General features: G+C 53.4%; 2 protein-coding genes across 3 annotated transcripts in view; one reads left to right on the plus strand and one right to left on the minus strand.

Annotated features, from left to right (window-relative positions):
- The window catches only part of MEIOSIN (meiosis initiator), a 39345-nt gene extending 24522 nt beyond the window's left edge, over positions 1–14823 (minus strand). Inside the window, exons 1-3 of the mRNA XM_056135595.1 lie at positions 14806–14823; positions 14286–14352; positions 1257–1338 (exon numbers count right to left, since the gene is read on the minus strand). Coding sequence (XP_055991570.1) covers positions 1257–1338; positions 14286–14352; positions 14806–14823 — 167 coding nt within the window. The remainder of the gene's footprint in view (positions 1–1256; positions 1339–14285; positions 14353–14805) is intronic.
- FBXO46 (F-box protein 46) lies at positions 1165–18989 on the plus strand. Of its 2 annotated transcripts, XM_056137175.1 has the most exons (3): positions 1228–1286; positions 2420–2653; positions 16042–18989. In XM_056137175.1, exon 3 carries the CDS (start codon positions 16112–16114, stop codon positions 17960–17962), a length of 1851 nt encoding a protein of 616 aa, XP_055993150.1. In that variant the 5' UTR covers positions 1228–1286; positions 2420–2653; positions 16042–16111; the 3' UTR covers positions 17963–18989. The 2 variants fall into 2 exon arrangements, with proteins under 2 accessions (XP_055993149.1, XP_055993150.1); XM_056137174.1 differs by lacking the exon at positions 2420–2653 and having other exon boundaries at positions 1165–1286.
- The last annotated feature ends 853 nt before the right edge of the window (positions 18990–19842 follow it).

The raw sequence follows: 19842 nt of genomic DNA on the forward strand, positions 1-19842 counted from the left end.
GAAAGTTGGTAATTTGGTCTTCTCAGTATAGTCGCTCACGGACCCAAAAGATTGAGTGATCGCCAAGAACCTAGAAAGCAATGAATTGTGAAACGACTCAAAGAGGAGGGTCCTTGGAATTCAATTTAACTCCATTAGATGTTAATTGCGTAGAGCGAAATCCTATGTTTTAGAATTCTCATTCTCATGAACTGTAAGGATGGAAACTATAATTTAAGAGGGGGAAACTATTTCAAGATCTAGTAATGTCTTACACATTTCAGTAATATCCAACAAATTTCAGTCCAAATCACTCTTGCTGATTCGGGGAAGAGGATTTGGGAAAGTGGCTTCATCTCTTTATGCCTTACTATTTTAATTTTTATTTTTTGGTAGGGGACGGTGGTTTGAGCAGCCCACAGCAGTGCCCAGGGCTTCCTCCTGGCTCTGTATTCACGTATCACTCCTGGTATAGCTCCCGGAACAGTGATGCTGAAGATGGACTCTGATTGGCAGCGTGCAAGAACACTTTATCCACTGTACTATCTCTGGCTCACCTGCCTTAAATTTATAAGTACAGGGTGATCGATTTTAAAAGACAAGTCTTCAGGGAGTCTGGCAGATAAGCTAGCATGCAAAAAAATATTTAACATTTATTTAAATCGTAATGGGTGTGTAAAGACGCACGAAGATGGCTGCGCTTATGGACCCCTATTTCAACGATGATGCGGACCAGTTATCCCAGTGCACAGGTCTTCCCTCTATGCTCCTGAAGTTTTGTTTTCTCATTCTCAAATGAGGTGACAGCGCTAAAAGCACAAGGTGGCAGAAGTATGAGATGGGGTGTGAGAAAATACTAGGATTAAGAATTATGTTCATCAGGATAAATAAATCAGTACACTTGTTCTTTTCTCAACTTTCCAGCCCTTCCAAACGCCTCAAGATATCTTTTATCTTCAATTCCCTAAGAGCCTCGGGCCAAAATGGAGTCTGGACCCTAATCTCCCAGCGCGCCTGCCGGGGGCGCTGTCTGCGCCTGCGCTGCCAAGAGCCCTTTCGCCTACTGGGAGTTAAGAGTCTGTCTCTCGCTCTCGGCCCACCTAGTTTGTTTCCTTCCTCCCGTCCTCTCCCCCCTCCTCCCCCTCCTTTCCTACTAACCTGACCGCACTGCCTTCTGGGAAATGTAGTCCATCACCAGCCGAACTCCAATTCCCAGTGGGCTTCGGGGCGGGAACCCGGAAGGGGAGGCTGGAAAGGAGCGAGTGGGGGAAACCCGCGTAGCCGAGGAGCTGCAGCGCGGGGAGATGGTGAGAACCCGGAGCGGGGGCTCGGGTCGCTTGAGCGCCAGTGGCGGGGGGTCTGGACCGGGTGGCGAGAGCGAAGAGGCAGAGGCTCAAGAAGGCGCCAGACGAGGGGCGATCGTTTAGAAGGGAAGGGATTGAGTGGCATGGAGCCGGAGGGAGTAGTGGAAGAATGGGGGCTGGGGAGGGGTCTTGAAGGTGGGAAGGGAGTCGAGCTTCGGGATTTATTATAAGGATGCTGAGAGCTGGGTAGGGGCCGAGGGGTCCAGGCGAAGGCCCTGAAGGGGGACTTATTCTCGAGGGAGTTCTCCTGGGGTAATGTGGGAAGACTTGGTCGTGGCTAGATGAATTGAAAGAGGTCTGGAGACTCAGAGAAAGAGTCCAGCCATGGGTGCGAGGTGTTGGGGCCGTCGGATCGGATCGCTGGCAGGAGGACAAGTTGAGCCGGTGGCAGAGAGAAATCAGTGGTAGAGTAGTGTGTGGTTGAGGCTCTGGGACTGGTGCTGGTGTGGCGAGAAGGACTAGGGGCCTGGATATAGCCATAGTTTGCCTAGTCCGGCCAGCAGTCCTTGATCACTGGACAGTTCCAGAGCCGGAGGAATAGTATGCCTGAGCGGGCCCCTAGAGACAGACTTTTGCTCTCATTTCCCTAGTGGAGTTTAGGAAAGTGTATCTGTCTATCTGTACGGGCAGTGTAGCTCTCAGATCTCTTATTCAGCCACTCCTTTGAGACCCAGCAAGCCTCTGATCTCTGTAACAGGGCGGGTGGGGGTGGGGGCTTATCAGTACTGTGGGAACAACCTGCCTCTCCGGATGGTACCTCCTGCCTGTGGCAGAACCCTTGCAAGTTGGCCTCGGATACAGAGCTGGTGGTGACAAATGTCTCCTACCCAGGAATGTGACTGGGTCACAGGTGTCAGTGGGTTCCCTCCTTTTCAGTCCAGCCCTGGGGCTGTTTTCTCAAAGTTTGGCAGGGATGTGGGGGCACACCCCAGCCCAGAAATATAGAGGGTTCCCCAGCAGTCAGTTACAGACAGCCAAAGCCTGACCCTCTTCGAAGCTCCTTAGGCAGGTGAAACTCCTTGAATTCTGACAACACCCCTGCGATGGAGGCACTGTTGTTATCTCTATTTTTACAGAAAGGAACTTGAGGCACAGAGAAGTTCCCTGGCCTTCATGAGGTCACCCAGCATTAAAAGGGTCAACTCAGCAGCCCTGGGTAGCCTGGCTGAGAGTCTGGGCTTTGGCCGCAATAATTGAATGATGTCTCCTTGTACTGACGTCTAATGTCATGAGGGGGATGGATACTTGAGAACAGGCACAGTCTTCAGTTTGAATTCCATTTCTGCCACTTGCTGGCTGCATGACCCTGGGTAAGTCTTTCGGTCTCTTTCTCAACCATGGGAATTGAGTTCCTGTGCAGATCTGAGGGCCCAGGGAGAGAAAGTGGACAAAAAAAGGCTTGGTATAAATACAGTGTATCTAGCTGAAACAAAGCTGGAGAGAAGGCAGTTGGCAGGACAGTGAGAGACTGGCAGGCATCAACTGGACTGCCTCCCCTTTTTCTTTTCTCAGGGCTTACTCCTTGCTCTGCCCTCAGGGTTCACTCCTGGTGGAAGTTTGGGGACCATATGGGGTGCCAGGGATTGAACCTGGGTCAGCTGCATGCAAGACAGTGCCCTCCCTACTGTACTGTCTATTACATTCTTTTTTTTTCTTTTTGGGTCACACCCGGCAATGCACATGGGTTACTCCTGGCTCTGCACTCAGGAATTACTCCTGGCAGTGCTCAGGGGACCCTATGGGATGCTGGGTATTGAACCCTGGTTGGCCATGTGTGAGGCAAACGCCCTACCTGCTGTACTATAGCTCCAGCCCCCATCTCTGGCGCCTTCTTTCTCTTTTTCTTTCTCTCCCAGACCACCCCATTTCCCACTCTTCTCTCCAACTCAGGACTCCCCAGGCCCAGGGTGACCTCCGGGGGGGGGGGGATGCTCGGAAACTTAGTCGTTCCCTTTTCTCATCTCTGTCCCCAGCTGAATATAAATAATTCACTTGCTGTGACCTTGCCTGGCCCAATTCCAGGTATGTCCATGAATAAGAGATATTTCTAACAAGTGTGGGTGTGCTGCCCTTCCAACCTTTTGGTCATATCCAGTTCTTACTGGGCAGTTTGACAACTTTATGATTCACCTTTTTGTCGGGGTGGTGGTGGTGTAGGCATACCTGGTGGTGCTCAGGTCTGGGCTCAGGGATCACTCCTGGCGGGAAGGATGGGGGACCATGTGTGGCCTGGGGATTGAACCCAAGTTGGCTGCCAGAAAGGGAGCACCTTACTTGCTGTACTATCCCCTGTCTCCCTGGTGTGATTCATCTTGGAAGTGTCTTTCTGGGGCTGGAGCAATAATACAGCGGGTAGGGTGTTTGCCTTGCATGCAGCTGACCCAGGTTCAATCCCCGGCATCCTACATGGTCCCCTGAGTACTGTCAGGAGTAATTTCTGAGTACACAGCCTTGAACATTGCTGGTTGTGACCCAAAAAGTAAAAAAAAAAAAAAAAAGGCAATTGTTTCTTTCCCTTGTTGTGAAGTTTCCAGGGAGTTGATCTGGAAATATTCAGTAATCCGAATGTCGCTGGTTAAGGGCCTTGATTTTAGAGAGACCCAGGCTCAGGTGCCCGGCACTGTCATTGTGGATCCTTGGTCACAGGATATTCTCTGGTTGGGCCTCAGTTTCTTTGTGTCAGTGGGATCATGTTCCAGCCATGAGGCACTTATGAGTTGGTGAGGTGATATGTATAGAACCCTCAAGAAGGATGAGAGCTTTGTGAGTTTCTTGTCTTTATTTTCAGTTTGGAGGCCATGCCCGGTGGGGCTCAAGGCTTAGTCCTCGCTTTACTAGTACAGGGATCACTCCTGGCGGATCTGAGGACCCTCTCTGGTGCTGGTATTGAACCAGAGTCAGCTGTGTACGATGCAAGCACCTTACCCCTCATGCTATTTCTCTGCCCCCCCCTTTGATTTATTTTTTAATTTCTTTTCTTTCCATTTGGGGGCTACAACCACATCCTGCAGTGCTCAGGAGCTTCCGCCAAACGAGCACCGGGTGGTGCTTAGGGACCATGAGATGTCAGGGACTGAACCTGGACTTTTGGTGTGCAAAGCACTTGCTTAGCTCTGAGCTGTCTCCACAGCTGATTTTTGTTCTTTCCAGAAAGTTCTTCCACGAGTACCCAGGTTTGAGTCCCAGCTCTCCCATCCGCTGTGGGACTTTGCACAGGGCACTTCACCCCTCTGCACATCAGTTTCCTCTTCTGAAAAATGGGGGAGTTCGTTCCTCAAGGCACCCAGAGCGTTGTTAGAGAAGCCCCTCTGTGCGAGGGTCTGCATCCTCTGTCCCCAAGCCCTCTACCTGCCCTGGGAGCAAACTGCTGTGGTAGAAAAGGGGCCCTTTGCAGCCCAGGTGACTCTTCTGCTTATTGTCCAGGTTTTGGTGTCTCTGTTAGTTTCTTTGTCAGACCCTCATACCAGCCTTTGCTTGTCATTGCTTTTGTGGATTTTTTTAGCATTTCTCCAGTTATCAGGGGCTATGTGGAAACCTTCACTGTTTGGAGCAGGGCTGGGGGGGAGTCACTAGCCCCTCGCTTGTCCCAGCTCTTAAATATCACTTCTGGGCAGGTAAACCCCTAACCCCTTCCCCCACCTTTTTATTGTTTGTCTTAAAAAACGTGTCACCTTTCCAAATTATTTTGCCTTTCCAAAATCCCTTAAATGTGTTCTCACTGACACAGAATGATATTTTTATCAGTCTCACTGGTATATTCCTAGCAGTTGGGGTAAAGTTATCTTATTCCCAAAAGCACAGACTTTAAAGATCTAAAAGGATGTGGCTCGTTACTTGCTCCTTGAGACCACTGTGACACACACACACACACACACACACACACACACACACACACACAATATCAGAACCACTCCAGTCCCCCTAACTTGCTCTTGTTCCTCTCTTGGCATGCACCACCTTGAAACTGTCTATATGTTTATTATCCTCTTTTCGAGGGGCGTGTCAGCTGCATGAGGACCAGGAAGTCTGTTCACTCTGAATTTTGCTTCCTGCCTGTTCCCTTTCCCCAGAACAGTGCCTGTCACCCAGTAGCCACCCACTAAAGAAGTGAGACCTATGGAGAGGTTGGTGGCTGAGAGACAAAAATGTGAATCTTGCATGTGTGAGGCCCTGAGTTCGGTTCTCAGCACTGCAAAAAAAAAGAAAGAAAGGAAAAAATCTTCGGGTCTAGTACAGATGCTAGGGAGCTTGTCTTGCACGTGGCCGACCCACGTTTGATCTCTAGCATATCATATTGTCTTCAAGCCCCTCCAGGAGTGATTCCAAAGCACAGAGCCAGGAATATGTTCTGAGTACCACTGGGTGTGACCCAAAAAACAAATAACAAAAAAGTGAGATGCAGGGGGCCCCAGAGGTAAGGGGATAAGACTTTTGCCTTGCATGTGATTAACCCCAGTTTAATCCCCAACACCACTGGGATTAACCTCCAAGCATTGCTGGGTGAGGACTCAAACTATGCCCAACCACCCCCCTGACCTCCCAGTGAGACCCAATACTCAATAGAAGCAAAGAAAAAACCATATTTGGGTTATTGTGAGCCTAAGATCTGTTTTGTTTCAGAATGTGAAATTTGGGGCCTCGAGAGATAGTACTGTGCATAGGACACTTGTCTTGCAAATGGCGGACTCGAATTCGATCCCCAGTATTACATATGGTCCCCCAAGCACCGCCAGGAATAATTCCTGAGTGCAGAGCGAGGAGTAAGCCCTGAGCGCTGCCGGGTGTGACCCTCACCCAAAATAGCAGAATGTGAAATAGAGGGGAGAAGCGGTTGGACCAGGCCATCATGTTCAGTTGCTTGGGGATCTCATCACACTCTGAATATGAGTCTCTGCTGGGTTGGTCTTGGTGAGCTCATTGAGGGTGGGGGAAGTTATTATCTGCATTTTACAGTTGGGGAAACCTGAGGAAACTGAGGCACAGTGGGCTAAACATCCTGCCTGAGGTCTCGCCCTTAAGAAGTGAGGAAGAAGGGGCCCTTGTCCTAGGATCTGTAGCTCCTTAGGGTTTAGAAAACTTTATTTTGGGGCCACATCCAGGCATGTTCTCAGCACCCAGGAATCACTCCTGGCAGTGCTCCGGGCACCATATGGGATGCCAGGGGATCAACCCTGCTAGCCCCTTGCAAGGCAAGCAGAGACACCTGCTGTGTCTCTCTGGGCCCTGTGTGCTCATTTTCATCTCCTTTCTTCTTGGTTTCTTCTATTGTTTCCTGCTTTTTTGTTCATTTGTTTGTTGGTTTGCGGGGACCACACCCAGCTGTGCTCGGGGCTTACTCCTGGCTCTCCTCAGGGGACCACATGGGGATTGAACCCAGCTTAGCTTCAGTGCAAGGAGCAGGCAAGCCCAGCTCTCTGCCCCCCCTCTCCAGCTGCTCCCACTTAAAGGAAAAAACATAAATATTTTACTATCACAACACTTAATGATGTTATCTATAGCCCAGATATTTTACTATCACAACACTTACCACAACATTATCTATAGCCCTAGATAACATCAATGAAAATAATAGAGCCTAGCAGAGACTTTTCCCAAGTCACACAGTATATGTACTCCTGGGTTTCCACCTGCTTTTCTACCACTAGTGCATCTTCCGGCTTGTTTTAAGCACTTCTCTTGTGTTTGTGAGTTTGAAGAGGCAGGCTCTGCCTCGCCCTGCCCAGCAGCTGTCCCATACTTTCCCTTTCCCCTCATTTGGAGAGTCTGTTGACTTGGCTTCTGGGCCAGGTCATATTCCCTGGCTCTGACAACTTCCCTTCGCTTTTCTCCGTTTACCTCCTTCATTGAGGTGAAGCAGATCCTTTCTGAGAAATGCTTCCTGGCGGTTTCTAGATTTTTAGGGGGGCGGGGGTCTTTTGGGGTCACACCCGGCAATGCTCAGGGGTCAATCCTGACTCTGCACTCAGGAATTACTCCTGGCGGTGCTCGGGGGACCATATGGGATGCTGGGAATCAAACCCGGGTCAGCCGCATGCAAAGCAAATGCCCTACCCGCTGTGCTATAGCTCCAGCCCCCATCTAGCTGTTCAGATTTGTGTTGGTGGTGGCCAGCATGCCCCTCTCTTGGGAAGGACTATACGCAGAGAAGGGCTGGAATCCTTGGGTGTTTGCAAATATCTCTTGGCTCTGCCATGGAAAGGAGGGAGCAGGAGAAAGTGGTAAGAGGAAGAGACACTGGTGAGCTTGGGAGGGCGGTGGTGGGTCAGCTCCGTGAGGCGGTGGCATCCTGCTGGCATCTTGGGAGCACAGTTTCCACAGGTGGGCTCAGCCGGAGCCAGGAGCCTTCACCAGCGGGGCCCAGAGCACATGTACAGAAGCCTGCTCTGGTGGCGTGGATGGAGTGTTCATTCATCCAATTGAGCAGAGAGGTGTCACCTCCACCCCTCAGCATGTCAGTGCCTGGCATTCGGTGCTCTGGGTTGCCACCAATCCTTTCGATCAGTGATCCTTCGCCTTCTCATACCTGCAGACTAGTCCCTAGCTGGGGACTGGCAGTTCATGGCCACTGCTAGCTGATTCTGGGCTTTTTGGTCTTTCATGCACAGGTCCGTGGATTGGGAATTGAAAACAGCTACCCAAGAGATCTTGCCAGAGACGCTTATGTTTTTGTGTTTGGGCCATACCCAGTGGTGCTGAGGGCTGACTCCTGGCTCTGTGCTCAAGGATCATTTCTGGTGGGGCTCAGGAGACCTCTGGGATGCCGGGGATCAAACCTGAGTCCGCCAAGTGTAGGGCTAGCTGTGCTATGACTCCCGCCCTGAGGCACATTATAGTGCAGCTGGCAGAGGGCTGGGTGGGCTTGGAGACATCACAGTCATTTCCTCTTCCAGGCCCACTTCTTCTCAGTGGGGAATCCTGTTTTGAGCAGCCAGATGCTTGGTCCTGTTCTCAGAGCTGGGGACAATGGGGCTGGAGAGGACAGCCAGTAGGTGTTTGCCTTGCACGAGGCTGGCCCGGTTTTAATCTCCAGCATCCCATGTGGTCTGCAGAGCACGTCCAGGAGTAATTCCTGAGTGCAGAGCCAAGAGTAACCCCAGAGCATCTCCAGGTGTGATCAAAAAAGAAAAAAAAAAAGTTACAAATGAAAGCTGGGGAGAATAGGGCTGCAGAGGTAGTATAGCCATTGCCTTGTTCCTGGCAAATCCAAGTGTGTGATCCCCAGCACCCCACACGGTATGGTCCCTCGAGTCTGCCAGGAGTGACCTCTGAGCACAGAGCCTGGAGTAAGCTCTGAAGACTGCTGGTTATGGCCCCAAAACAAAACAAGCTGGGGATAAGGCAAGGAAAGACTTAGCAAACATCAGACAGAGAGGCTGATGTTTTAGTAGCTGGAAACCAACACACTTTCCACGTTACATTCATAGTATTCTGTAGTGAAACATGCTAAGGATAGCAAGGAATCGGGAAAGCAGAAGTAGAGTCTGGACTGGGGCTGCAGTTTAAAATCAAGGAAGCAGACTGGGGCCAGAGCAATAGTACAGTGGGGAGGGCGTTTGCCTTGCACACTGCCGACCTGGGTTCGATCCCCAATGCCCCATATGGTCCCCTGAGCACTGCCAGGAGTGATTCCTGAGTAGAGCCAGGAGTAACCCCTGAGCATCATCGGTGTGAATCTCCAAAAAAAAATAAAAAAAAAAAAACAAATCCAAAACCAAGGAAGCGGACTGGAACAAAAGGACAGCAGATGGGGAGCTTGCCTTGAAAGGAATGCAGAGACCCAGGTTTCATCCCTTGGCATCCCATATGGTTCACTGAGCCCTACCTGAAATGATCCCTGAGAATCGCCGGGTGGGCCAAAAAAAAAAAAGTGAAAAGATCAAATCAAACCACTGAAGGTCTGGGTTGGAGAGAAAGTGCAGGCTTTGCATGCAAGAGCCCTGGGTTACATCACCAGCCGGAGCCAGGAGTAGCCCTCAAGCATTGCCAGGAATGTCCCACAGAGCAGAAAAATAAAATAAAACCAAGGACTGTCATGAAAATGGTTTGGGGGCCGTGCCCAGAGGAGGTAAAGAGGCACCCATGTGGGTTCTTGAGGAAGAACATTCTCTTTTTGGGGGTGGGTGGGTCTTTGGGGACTTTTGGGGGTCACACCCAGTGATGCTCAGGGGTTACTACTGGTTCTGCGCTAGGAATTACTCCTGGCAGTGCTCAGGGGACCCTATGGGGTCAAGGATTGAATGTGAGTTAGCCGCATGCAAGGCAAACACCCTCCCCTCTGTCCTATCGCTCCAACTGGCCCCAAGAGCATTCTCAGTAGGGGGGACAGAGTGTGCACCCGTGTTGAAGAAGGAACAAAATGATCCCTGCGAAGTTCTGGGTTTGCTCAATCAATGAAGCTTTTTATTGCCTCATGAGCTACTTGGTGTTCTGTTTGCTTCAGAGCTCTCTGAGAGTGTGTCTGAGGGCAATTTCTTTCTGTTTTTTTTTTTTTTTTTTTTTGCATGAGGACCACACCCGTTGGTGCTCAGGGTAACTCCTGGCTCTCTCTGCTCAGGGATCATTCTGGCTAGCCTAGGGACACAAGGTTCCCGGGATCAAACCCGGGTTGGCCTTTTTGCTGTCCTATTGCTCTGGGCCCGGATGGGCAATATCTTAGCCCCCAGATGCTTCCATTCCGTCATCTTTGAAGCTAACTGAGATAGGATCCACTGAAGGCCGGGCAGGAGTTAACATCTGGGAAGCTGAGAACAAAGCTTGGCTCCCAGTGAGGGCCCGCGTGTTAACTGCACTTGTACTCCTCGTCATTTTTCTCGCTAATAGATTCATGTGGATCGTGATTGTTTATTTGGACGTCCGCCTCTCTTCCCACGAGCTCTTCCTGGTGAGCTCAGTGTCATCTCTGTGTCCCCATCTCATGGAGGGCCTCTGGGTGCCAGAAACCAGTTGTGCCAATGAGCTCAGAAGACCAGGGACTCTGTAACCAGACCTTTCACCTTGGATGTTGACTGTGCAGGTTCAGGCCCTGACTCATTTATCTTTCCAACCAGTCTCTTACAGATCTGTGTATCTAGGTTTTGTGTCAACACCCAATGGCTTTCAGGGCTTACTCCTGGCTCTGTGCTCAGGGAACCAGATGTGATGGTGGGAATTGAACTAGGATCAGTAGGACCAGCCACATGCTATTTATTTTTTTTGGCTTTTGGGGTCACACTCAGGGTTTACTCCTGGCTTTGCATTCAGGAATTACTCGGGGACCATATGGGATGCTGGGGATAGAGACCAGGGATAGAATCCGGGTGCAGGTAAATGCCCTACCCTGTATGCTGTACTATCCTCTGGTTGTGCCCCCTCCTTTCCCCCGCTCCGATGTTTTTGTTTGTTTGGGGGCAACACCCACCAGTGCTTAGGACTGACGCCTGGCTCTGTACTCAGGAATTACTCCTGGAGTGCTCTGGGGACCTTATGGGATGCCAGAGATCAAACCCAGGTGGGCCGCATGCAAGGCAAGGGCCTTCACGCCATACTGTCGCTCTGGCCCTTCGCATCAATTTGTCTATCATCTATACCCATCAAAGACCTTTGACTTTCATCATGTTTTTTTCAGTTATGTCACTCCACTGCTGTCTCCTGTTTTTGATTTGGCTGGGCCGTCTTCCTCCCCATCCCCCATCATTTTGTTTTCAGTCTTTCTGGACATACACCTTGAATAAAGGTGTCTTCAAGGAATTTTTTTTTTTTTGCTTTTTGGGTCACACCTGGTGATGCTTAGGGGTTACTCACTCAGGAATAACTCCTGGCGGTGCTCAGGAGACCTTATGGGATGCTGGGAATCGAACCCTGGTTGGTCGCATGCAAGGAAAACACCCTATCCGCTATGCTATAACTCCAGCCCCTCAAGGAGTATTCTTGGGAGACTGATGGAGTGTCCCTCACAGTGTTGGACTTGGATGAGTGGAGTTAGAATAATCTGCCCAGGGTCCGGAACGATAGTACAGCCTCCAGGGTTCTTGCCTTGCACACTGCAGACCCAGTTTCCATCCCCACCGAGTAAGCCCTGAACACCACTGGGTGTGAACCAAAAACAAAAAAAATTAAAAGAACATTCTGCCCCAGTGACTGCTGGGTGTGAAACAGTTTATACACAGCCAGGAGTCTGGAGGTTGGGAATAAGGAGTTTCAGGGACAAGAGCTCTAATCATCAACTTTCAGCCCAATCTTGGGCTGCAGAGCTGGGATCACCAGGTGACTCTGATAATTCTGGCTCTTCTTCGGTCCCTCCCTTGGGAGTTCACAGTCCAGCAGCAGAGACAGAATGGGCCCATTCCCCAGACTCAGAGTGGGTGGGGTTGAGCCAGGGAAACCTAGAGGTGCCCCTTTGCACAGGTGGGGGCTGCCAGGCAGGGCACTTGTCTGAGCAAAGACCTGAGTAAAGAAAAACGGTAGGAGGATCAGAGCCATAGCACAGCAGGTAGGGCACTTGCTTTGCATGTGAACAACCCCAGCATCCCATAGGGTCCCCTGGACACCTCTAGGATCGAAACCTGAATGCAGAGCCAGGAGTAAATCCTGAGCAATGCTAGGTGTGACCCAAGAACAAACAGAAAAGTAAAATAAGCTGGAGAGATAGTACAGCCAGTAGGGTGCTTGCCTTGTACCTGGCAGATCCAGGCTCAATACTTGGTTATACATATATCCCCTGCCAGGAGTGGTCCCTGAACTCAGAGCCAGTAGTAAGCCCTGGGAACTGCTTACTGTGTGACCCAAAGCAAAAACAAAAAAAAAAAGAAGGTATTGAGCATTTTGGGGGAGGGGGTGAAAGGGAACATTTAAGTCCATTGGGGACAGCAAATGCAAAGGGTAGAATTTGGCGACTGGGAGAAATTAGAAGGATGACCGAGGCAAGAGATAGAGCTTGGGGGGAAGAGGTGCTGGCTGAGTTAAGACCTTAAGACCTCAAAGAATTGGGACTGAGAGATTTTCCAGCGGCCATGGCGCTTGCCTAGCATGCAACCGTTTTGATCCCCAGAACTGCATATTGGAGGAGCCTCTGGAGTGAGTCTGGAGCAGCTCTCTGACTATCTTCCAGTCTGGGTTCAATCACACACACGTGAGCAGTGTCTGAAAGTCATTTTGAGTTCTCCCAGATTCTCTTCTTGGAAAGTTTGAACGGAGTGGTCCCTCTGGGCATACATAGCCTAAGCCTTGAATGTCAAGTGCAGAGACTTAGGGTCTCCCAAGCTTCTCCCTTTGCCCTTCCTCACACACCCAGAGATCACACTGCACCCCACTTCTCACCTCCCACCCCTCCCTGACCTTTCACTGATACCTGCTTCTCCCCTTAGCCTGGACTAAGTCCCCTAGAGCCAGGGTTCCAATGGAGAGGGTGTTTTTTTCTGCTTTTAGTTTTTGGATCAGGGTGGGGGTTTAGTCCTGGCTCTGCACTCAGGGATTACTTCTGGAGGGGCGGGGGGGGGGGGGCATGGAGGATGTCGGGGACCAAATCCGGATGGTTCGCGTGCAAGGCCAGCACGCCCTCCCCGCTGTACCCCCAGGAGCCTCTCGACCGCCCTGACCTCTCGCCTTGGCCTCCTCCTCCTCCGTTCCACAGAAAGTTGGGCATTGTGACACACTCCCTTACTCTCAGCTGTTTCCACACCCCCTCCGTCACCTCGCACCTACTCCTCCCTCCTTCCAGTGGGGCCCCTTCGCCAAGGCCGCTTCCTTTTATGGGCATGGCCCCGAACGGCCGGCGCTCATTGGCTGGGAGCGTCACGCGCGCGTCTGTCAACAAAAGGGCGGAGCGAAACTCCGGCGCCGAGGGGGCTGGCCGCGGCCTCCCGGTGCGCATGCTCGCCGCTGCCTCCACGCGGTGCCACCGCAAGGGGTGGGGCCCGCCGGTGTCGGGCTCTGGGGGGGCGTGGCTAGGTTTTCCAGGGTCCTTTGAGAGGGGGCCACCGTTCAGGAGCGGCCGTGGGCAGTGTGAAATGTGTGGGTTCTTTTTGTTTGTAACCTCGTATGGCAGCCCGAGTGTGGAGTTTTTTCTGTGGGTTGCAAGCGGGTATTTGGGGTTCGGGTCGAGTTTCGGTGGTGTTGTCTGTGCCCTTTATGTTTAGAAGGGTTTGGGTGACTGTAGAGTTTGGAGAGCGCACGCAGAGAATCCCTGCACGCAGGAAGAAAAGGAATGCAAGAGTTATCTACCACAGTTGAAGCCCGAATGCGGGTGCTTTGCTGCCTCCACTTTCCAGTACCCTTCTGACTTCCAAAGACGGGTATCAACCTTTGTGGGCCTCGTCTGGAAATGGGGACTAGGGCTGCCTGCTACCGAGGAACTCAGGACTGATTAGCAAGGACTTGTTAGAACAGGACCCAGTAAGCGCCCGGTGTTTTTGTGCATAAATCAGGCGCCTGTTGTTACAATACCGTGAATCTTCCTGAGGGTTTCCGTTGAAATATGCTGTTTGAGATGAGGCTTATGTGTTAGGGAGGGTTGTGGTTGTTGTTTTTTTTTATATATATGTTTTCAATAGCTCTTTTGCAGCCAGGGTGCTTCTGAGAACTTAGTACTTGAGGTTTCAAAAGAGTTTGGGATGATATTCTGATTTGGTAAGCATTACTGGAGGTGGGGGGGGCATCAGGGTGTGGTCCAAATTGATTAATTAAAATGAATAGGGGCCAGAGCAATAGTACAGTGGGTAGGGTATTTGCCTTGCACGTGGCCCAGCACCCCATATGGGAGCCCTAAGCACCACCAGGAGTAATGCCTGAGTACAGAGCCAGGTGTAACCCTTGAGCACTGCCGGGTGTGGCCCAAAAAACAAAAAAAAAACAAAAAAAAAGAAAGTGGTCACTATTAAGAGAGCCATGAGTGAAAAGGCCCAGAAACCAATGTTCAGGGGCTGATTTTGTGCTGTGGCAGGCTTCTTCCTGTGAGCCTCAGTTTACCTGGGTGCCACCTGTGGAAGTTGGACAGAATAAGGGAATAACCGCAGTTTGTGGCGAATGTCTTTTCCTAGGGGAGGACACGAAGCCTTATGAGAGTCTCAAGGGAGTCTCGTGACCTGATGATCGAGTTTCTGTTTCTTGTTTTTGTGCCACACCTGGCAGTGTTCAGTGGTATGTGGGGACCACAGCAGGCCCGGGCTCAAACACAGGCCTCCCGGCATGCACAGCTGGCTTTGCAGGTGCTTAGCCCATTGAGCTAACTTTCCAGCCTGTCTTTCTTTTGAGGGATGGCAGACTTGAGCAGTACTTAGGAGGTCTGGGGACCCCATTGGCAATTCTTGACCAGTAAGCCAGTGATTCGTTACAAGGGGCCCAAGGGTGCCCTGTGGTGTTAGGGATCCCTGGGCCTCTCCCAAAGTGCTAGGAGCCTCCAGGGCTCCACCTGGCAATGTGCAAGGCACCACCTGGCGGTGCTGGGGAATCCAAAGCAGGTTAGGGTGTGCTGGACATGTACCCTTACCACTGTGCTTTCTCCCATCTTTTTCATAAAAACTTGAAGGGACCAGAGCAGTAGTACAACAGGTAGGGCGTTTGCCTTGCATGTGGCTGATTCGAGTTCAATCCCCAGCATCCTGTATGGTCCCTGGAGCAGCACCAGGAGTGATCCCTGAGTGCAGAGCCAAGGGTCAACCCTAGGCACTGCTGGGTGTGCCCCCCTCCCCCACACACACACCAGTTTTGTGTCACTGTCACTGTCGCTATCCTCCCGTTGTTCATCGATTTGCTCAAGCAGGCCCAGTAACATCTCTATTGTGAGACTTGTTGTTACTGTTTTTGGCATATTGAATATGTCACAGGTAGCTTGCCAGGCTTTGTTGTGCGAGAGAGATACTCTCGGTAACTTGCCAGGAATTGAACCCGGGGCGATTTTTTTAATGTATTTGCAATCTTGAGGTTGTATTGGGGGGGGGTATTGTTTTGGGTCCACACCCAACAGATGCTCAGGGGTCACTCCTGGCTCTACACTCAGGAATTACTTGTGGCGGTGCTCGGGGGATTATACAGGATGCTGGGATCAAACCTGGGTCGGCCATGTGCAGTGCCATTGCCCCGCTGTATGCTATCTCTGCAACCCCTATTTGCATGTTTTATAGGGGTCACACCAGAGGTGTGGGAAGCTAGGAAGGGGTCTATTCATTCGTCTGTGCCACTTTGAGCCATCTCTTAGCACTTCTCTTATGTGAGTTTTTTCTGGTGAAAAAAAAATTGTTTTCCCCCATGTTTTTGTGTGCTGCTTATTTATGTTTTTTTGTGAGAGTGGATTTGGCACCCCAGTTCCCCAGACCCAGCCCACCCCATTTCTCCCTCTGTGGGCTCCAGAGCCAGAACTGTGGGCTGGGAATTCTTGGCTTTTCAGGAACTGGCCACTGGGCGAGCAGAGAGAGGAGCTGTCTGCTATTGGCGCCTTCTCTCCGTTTAAAGGTTATGGCAGTTGGAGGCCTCTGGGTTGGCGGCAAGGGCTGCCGGGCCGTGGAATTTGATCTGGAAGGTTGGAGCAGGCAGCCGACTTGGGGTGTTCAAAGAGCAAGTCCCAGCCCCTCTGCAACGCCCCTTCTGCTCAGTGCCTGGGGGGTGCAGGACGAGTTCTTGGCGCGCCCCTTAGGAGAGGTGGAGGCTGTTTATTGGGGGCAGGGGCATGGGCCTGGGGTAGCTAGTGTGTCCCCAAGCTGCCCAACCTCCTCTTCCCTTTGTCCAGGTGGTCCGTGGAACACAGCATCTCCCTGCAGACCCAGCCATGTGGTGAGCTCCTGCCAGCCTGCCCCAGGATGGAGCGTGGCAGCCTCCTGCCCTTCCAGCTCTGGTGCCCTCGGCCCTTTGGCACCTACTCTCAGAACCAGCCGCGCCCTCCCTCCGCAGCCCTCAAGCCGCCGGCCTGCCCGGAGCCTGGCAGCGGGACTGAGCCAGACCTGGAGCCAGTGCTGTCCGAGAACACCCCGCCTGCCTTGGCCTCTGAGGCCCCCGCACCCCAGCCCACCCCCCTCCTCTCCGCCTCGTCAGCAGGTGATGAGGGACGGGTGCTGCTGGACACATGGTATGTCATCAAGCCCGGAAATACTAAGGAGAAGGTGGCTTTCTTTGTGGCCCACCAGTGCGGTGGGGGTAGCCGGGCCAGCTCCATGAAGGTCAAAGGGCACTGGGGCAGTGACAGCTCCAAAGCCAAGCGGCGGCGGCGCTGTCTGGAGCCCACGAAAGCTCCCCCAGACCCAGGGGGCCAGGAGGGGCCCCCGGCTGCTGAGGGGGCCCCAGGTTCCGCTGCAGACGACGTGGACTTGCTCTCAGTGGCTGAGATGGTGGCCCTGGTGGAACAGCGGGCAGCCTTGGCCCTGCAGAGCTACCCACGGCCTGGCACGCCGACGCCTGTGGTGTACGTGTCCGCAGAGCAGGGCGGGCCCGCCAAGGGGCTGGGCGCCGAGCGACGCGCGGGCGGCGGGGACTGTAGCCGGGTGGCCGAAGCAGTGGCCCATTTCGAGGCCCAGCGCGACAGCCCCCCAGCCAAGGGTCTCCACAAGGAGGAGCGGCCCGGCCCCGGCCCCGGCGAGGTGCGTATCGCCTTCCGCATCTCCAACGGCCGGGACTCCCGGGCCCCCGACGGCGCTTTGCCCAACGGCGCTGGGGGTCGGCCCGGATGCGCCTACCCAGGCAGCCCCGGCCCCGGCGCCAGGGCCAAGGACAAGATCACCTGCGACCTGTACCAGCTCATCAGCCCGTCCCGGGACGCCCTCCCCAGCAACGTGGAGTTCCTGCTGGCCCGGGCAGACGAAGCCAGTGAGGGGGACAGCCCGGCCCCCGCCCGACCCGAGGACACGCCCCCAGCGCCCCCTCCGCCCCCGGCCCGAGACTGTGGCGGCGCCGCCGGCTTCCACGTGGACGTGGTGGTGACAGGGGTGGTGGACGAGTGCATCTTCTTCGGCAAGGATGGCACCAAGAACGTGAAGGAGGAGACGGTGTGCCTGACGGTCAGCCCGGAGGAGCCGCCCCCGCCTGGCCAGCTATTCTTCCTCCAGACCCGAGGCCCGGACGGGCCCCCCGAGCCGCCCCCAGCCGCCACCTCCACGGCTGCTGCGGCACCCACCGCCACCACCCCGGGGCCCGACGAGGCCGAGGGGCCGCAGGACACGTCCCTGTGTCGCCTGTACCGGCATGTGTCGCACGACTTCCTGGAGATCCGCTTTAAGATCCAGCGGCTGCTCGAGCCGCGCCAGTACATGCTGCAGCTGCCCGAGCACGTGCTGGTCAAGATCTTCAGCTTCCTGCCCACGCGGGCCCTGGCGGCGCTCAAGTGCACGTGCCACCACTTCAAGGGCATCATCGAGGCGTTCGGCGTGCGCGCCACGGACTCGCGCTGGAGCCGCGACCCGCTCTACCGCGATGACCCGTGCAAGCAGTGCCGCAAGCGCTACGAGAAGGGCGACGTGTCGCTGTGCCGCTGGCACCCCAAGCCCTACCACCACGACCTGCCTTACGGACGCTCCTACTGGATGTGCTGCCGCCGCGCTGACCGCGAGACCCCGGGCTGCCGCCTGGGGCTGCACGACAACAACTGGGTGCTGCCGTGCCACGGGCCGGGGGGCGGGGGCGGGGGCGCGGGCCGGGCCGGCCGGGAAGAGGGCAGGTGAAGCCAGGGGAAGGGGGGGCAGTGCCCATCATGCCCACCCCTAGGCTTTCCAGCCCTCAGACCGCTTCCAGCGCTGCTCGCTCCCCTGAACTGAGTTGGGGTTTGGGGTTCAAGGGGGGACCCCCAGAAAGCACTGATGGCCTGACAGCCCCCCCCATACACACACACACACACACACACGGGTTTTCTACTCCCCCAGCAGACCGTGGCCCCTCCAAGGAGGGCATTTTTGTATCAGCATCTCAATTTCTTCTACAGTCAGCTCTGAACCACCTCCCCCAACTCCCTGCCAATGCTTGAACTCCCCACCTCACCCCCAGGGACCCACCAGCTGGGAGCAGATGGCAGCTAATTTTAATCCTTAGGATTGCCCAGCTCTGGTCCCCTTCCACCCTAGCCCCCAGTTCTGCCTCTCAGGAGCCCCAAGGTGGGACATCTGTGCTAACCTGCCACCCCAAGGCCTCACCTCCTCTTGGGGAATGGGGGGGAGAGCGTCATTGAATCCCAGATCAAAGCCTGACGCTTCCTGAAAGCCCCCCCCCCCCTTTCTGGATGGCTTCCACTGTCCCAAAGTAAAAGTCACCGTTCTCTTTCGCCTCAAGTCCCCAGTCTCTGTGCCCTGAAGGGAAGAGAACAAAGTAGAAATACGGATCCCCCACTTCCCCTTTATTTAAACTGTTGCTGTCATCACTTCCCCCCTACCCCCCAAAACAAGCTGTGAAGCCCTTTGCCTCGCTCCTGGCAGCGAGGGGGCCACTGGGCAGGGACTGCGGGCTGGCAGTTCTGAGTTGATTTCCTTCACTCCGGTTCTTCCGTTGAGGCGGTGGGGGCGCCTCGCCCCTTGGCCACTGTGTTCCTTCCGAGCCCTCTGACCAGCTGAGACCTTGATTTCCAGGCAGTTTGGTCTGGGGTCTTTTTGATTGGGTTTTTGTTTTCCTTGTGGTTCTGGAAACTTCTAGCGTGTGGCATCTGACCAATTTTGAATTGGTCCTTTCTATAAAACCAATATTTATAAGGCTGGGCCCAGACTCCTTTGTGTGTTACTCGGGGAAGGGTTCGGGAGATAGGGACCCTGGGAAGTAGCGGGAGGGAAAAATGAGACAAGGGCTCTTTTTTGTTTTGGAGGGGGCGCGCACCCCTAGGTGCTCAGGGGCTGGCTCTGTGCTCAGACATGACCCCTGGTGGTGCTCAGAGGACCATATGTGGTGCTGGGGATTGAACCAGGGTCCCCCACATGCAAGGAGATCCCTTAGCTCCAGTACTGTCTCTCAGGCCCGTGAGAAGGGTCCTGAACCAAAGGTGGTTCTTGACTTTTTTTCATCTGTGCCAGTATGGAATCAAAAACCTCAAAATAGCTGTAGTTTTAAATCAGTGGTTTTTCACACCTGCAGACTTGTAAGTGAAAACCACTGATTTAAATAAGAGTTCTTTTTGTCGTTTGTTTTTGGGCCACACGCGGAGATGCTCAGGTCTTAGTCCTGTTTCTGTATTCAGGAATGACTCCTGGCGGAGTTCTGCTCAGGGGACCATATGGGGTGCTAAAGATCCAACCCAGGTCATCTGCATGCAAGGCAAGCACTTGCCTACTGTACTATCTTTCTGGCTCCAAGAGTTCTTATTCCTTTAGAAACCCAGAGGTGGGCCCGAGAGATAGTCAAGAGATAGTCCCGTGGGTTGAGTACACGCTTCACATGCAGGAGGCCCAGGTTCCATCTCTGACTCAATCACACGTTGTCTAAGCACAGAAGGGGGAGGGGACGAGAATGGCCCCACTACCACCTGGTGTAGTCCCTTAAAAAATAAATAACTACATAAATAAGTCTGGTAGCCCTGAATTCACAGACTCAGCTCCTAGCTCATACTGACGGTGGCAAATGGCGG

This window comes from Sorex fumeus, unplaced genomic scaffold (assembly GCF_029834395.1).
Source record: "Sorex fumeus unplaced genomic scaffold, SorFum_2.1 ptg000122l, whole genome shotgun sequence".
NCBI classification, from domain to species: Eukaryota; Metazoa; Chordata; class Mammalia; order Eulipotyphla; family Soricidae; genus Sorex; species Sorex fumeus.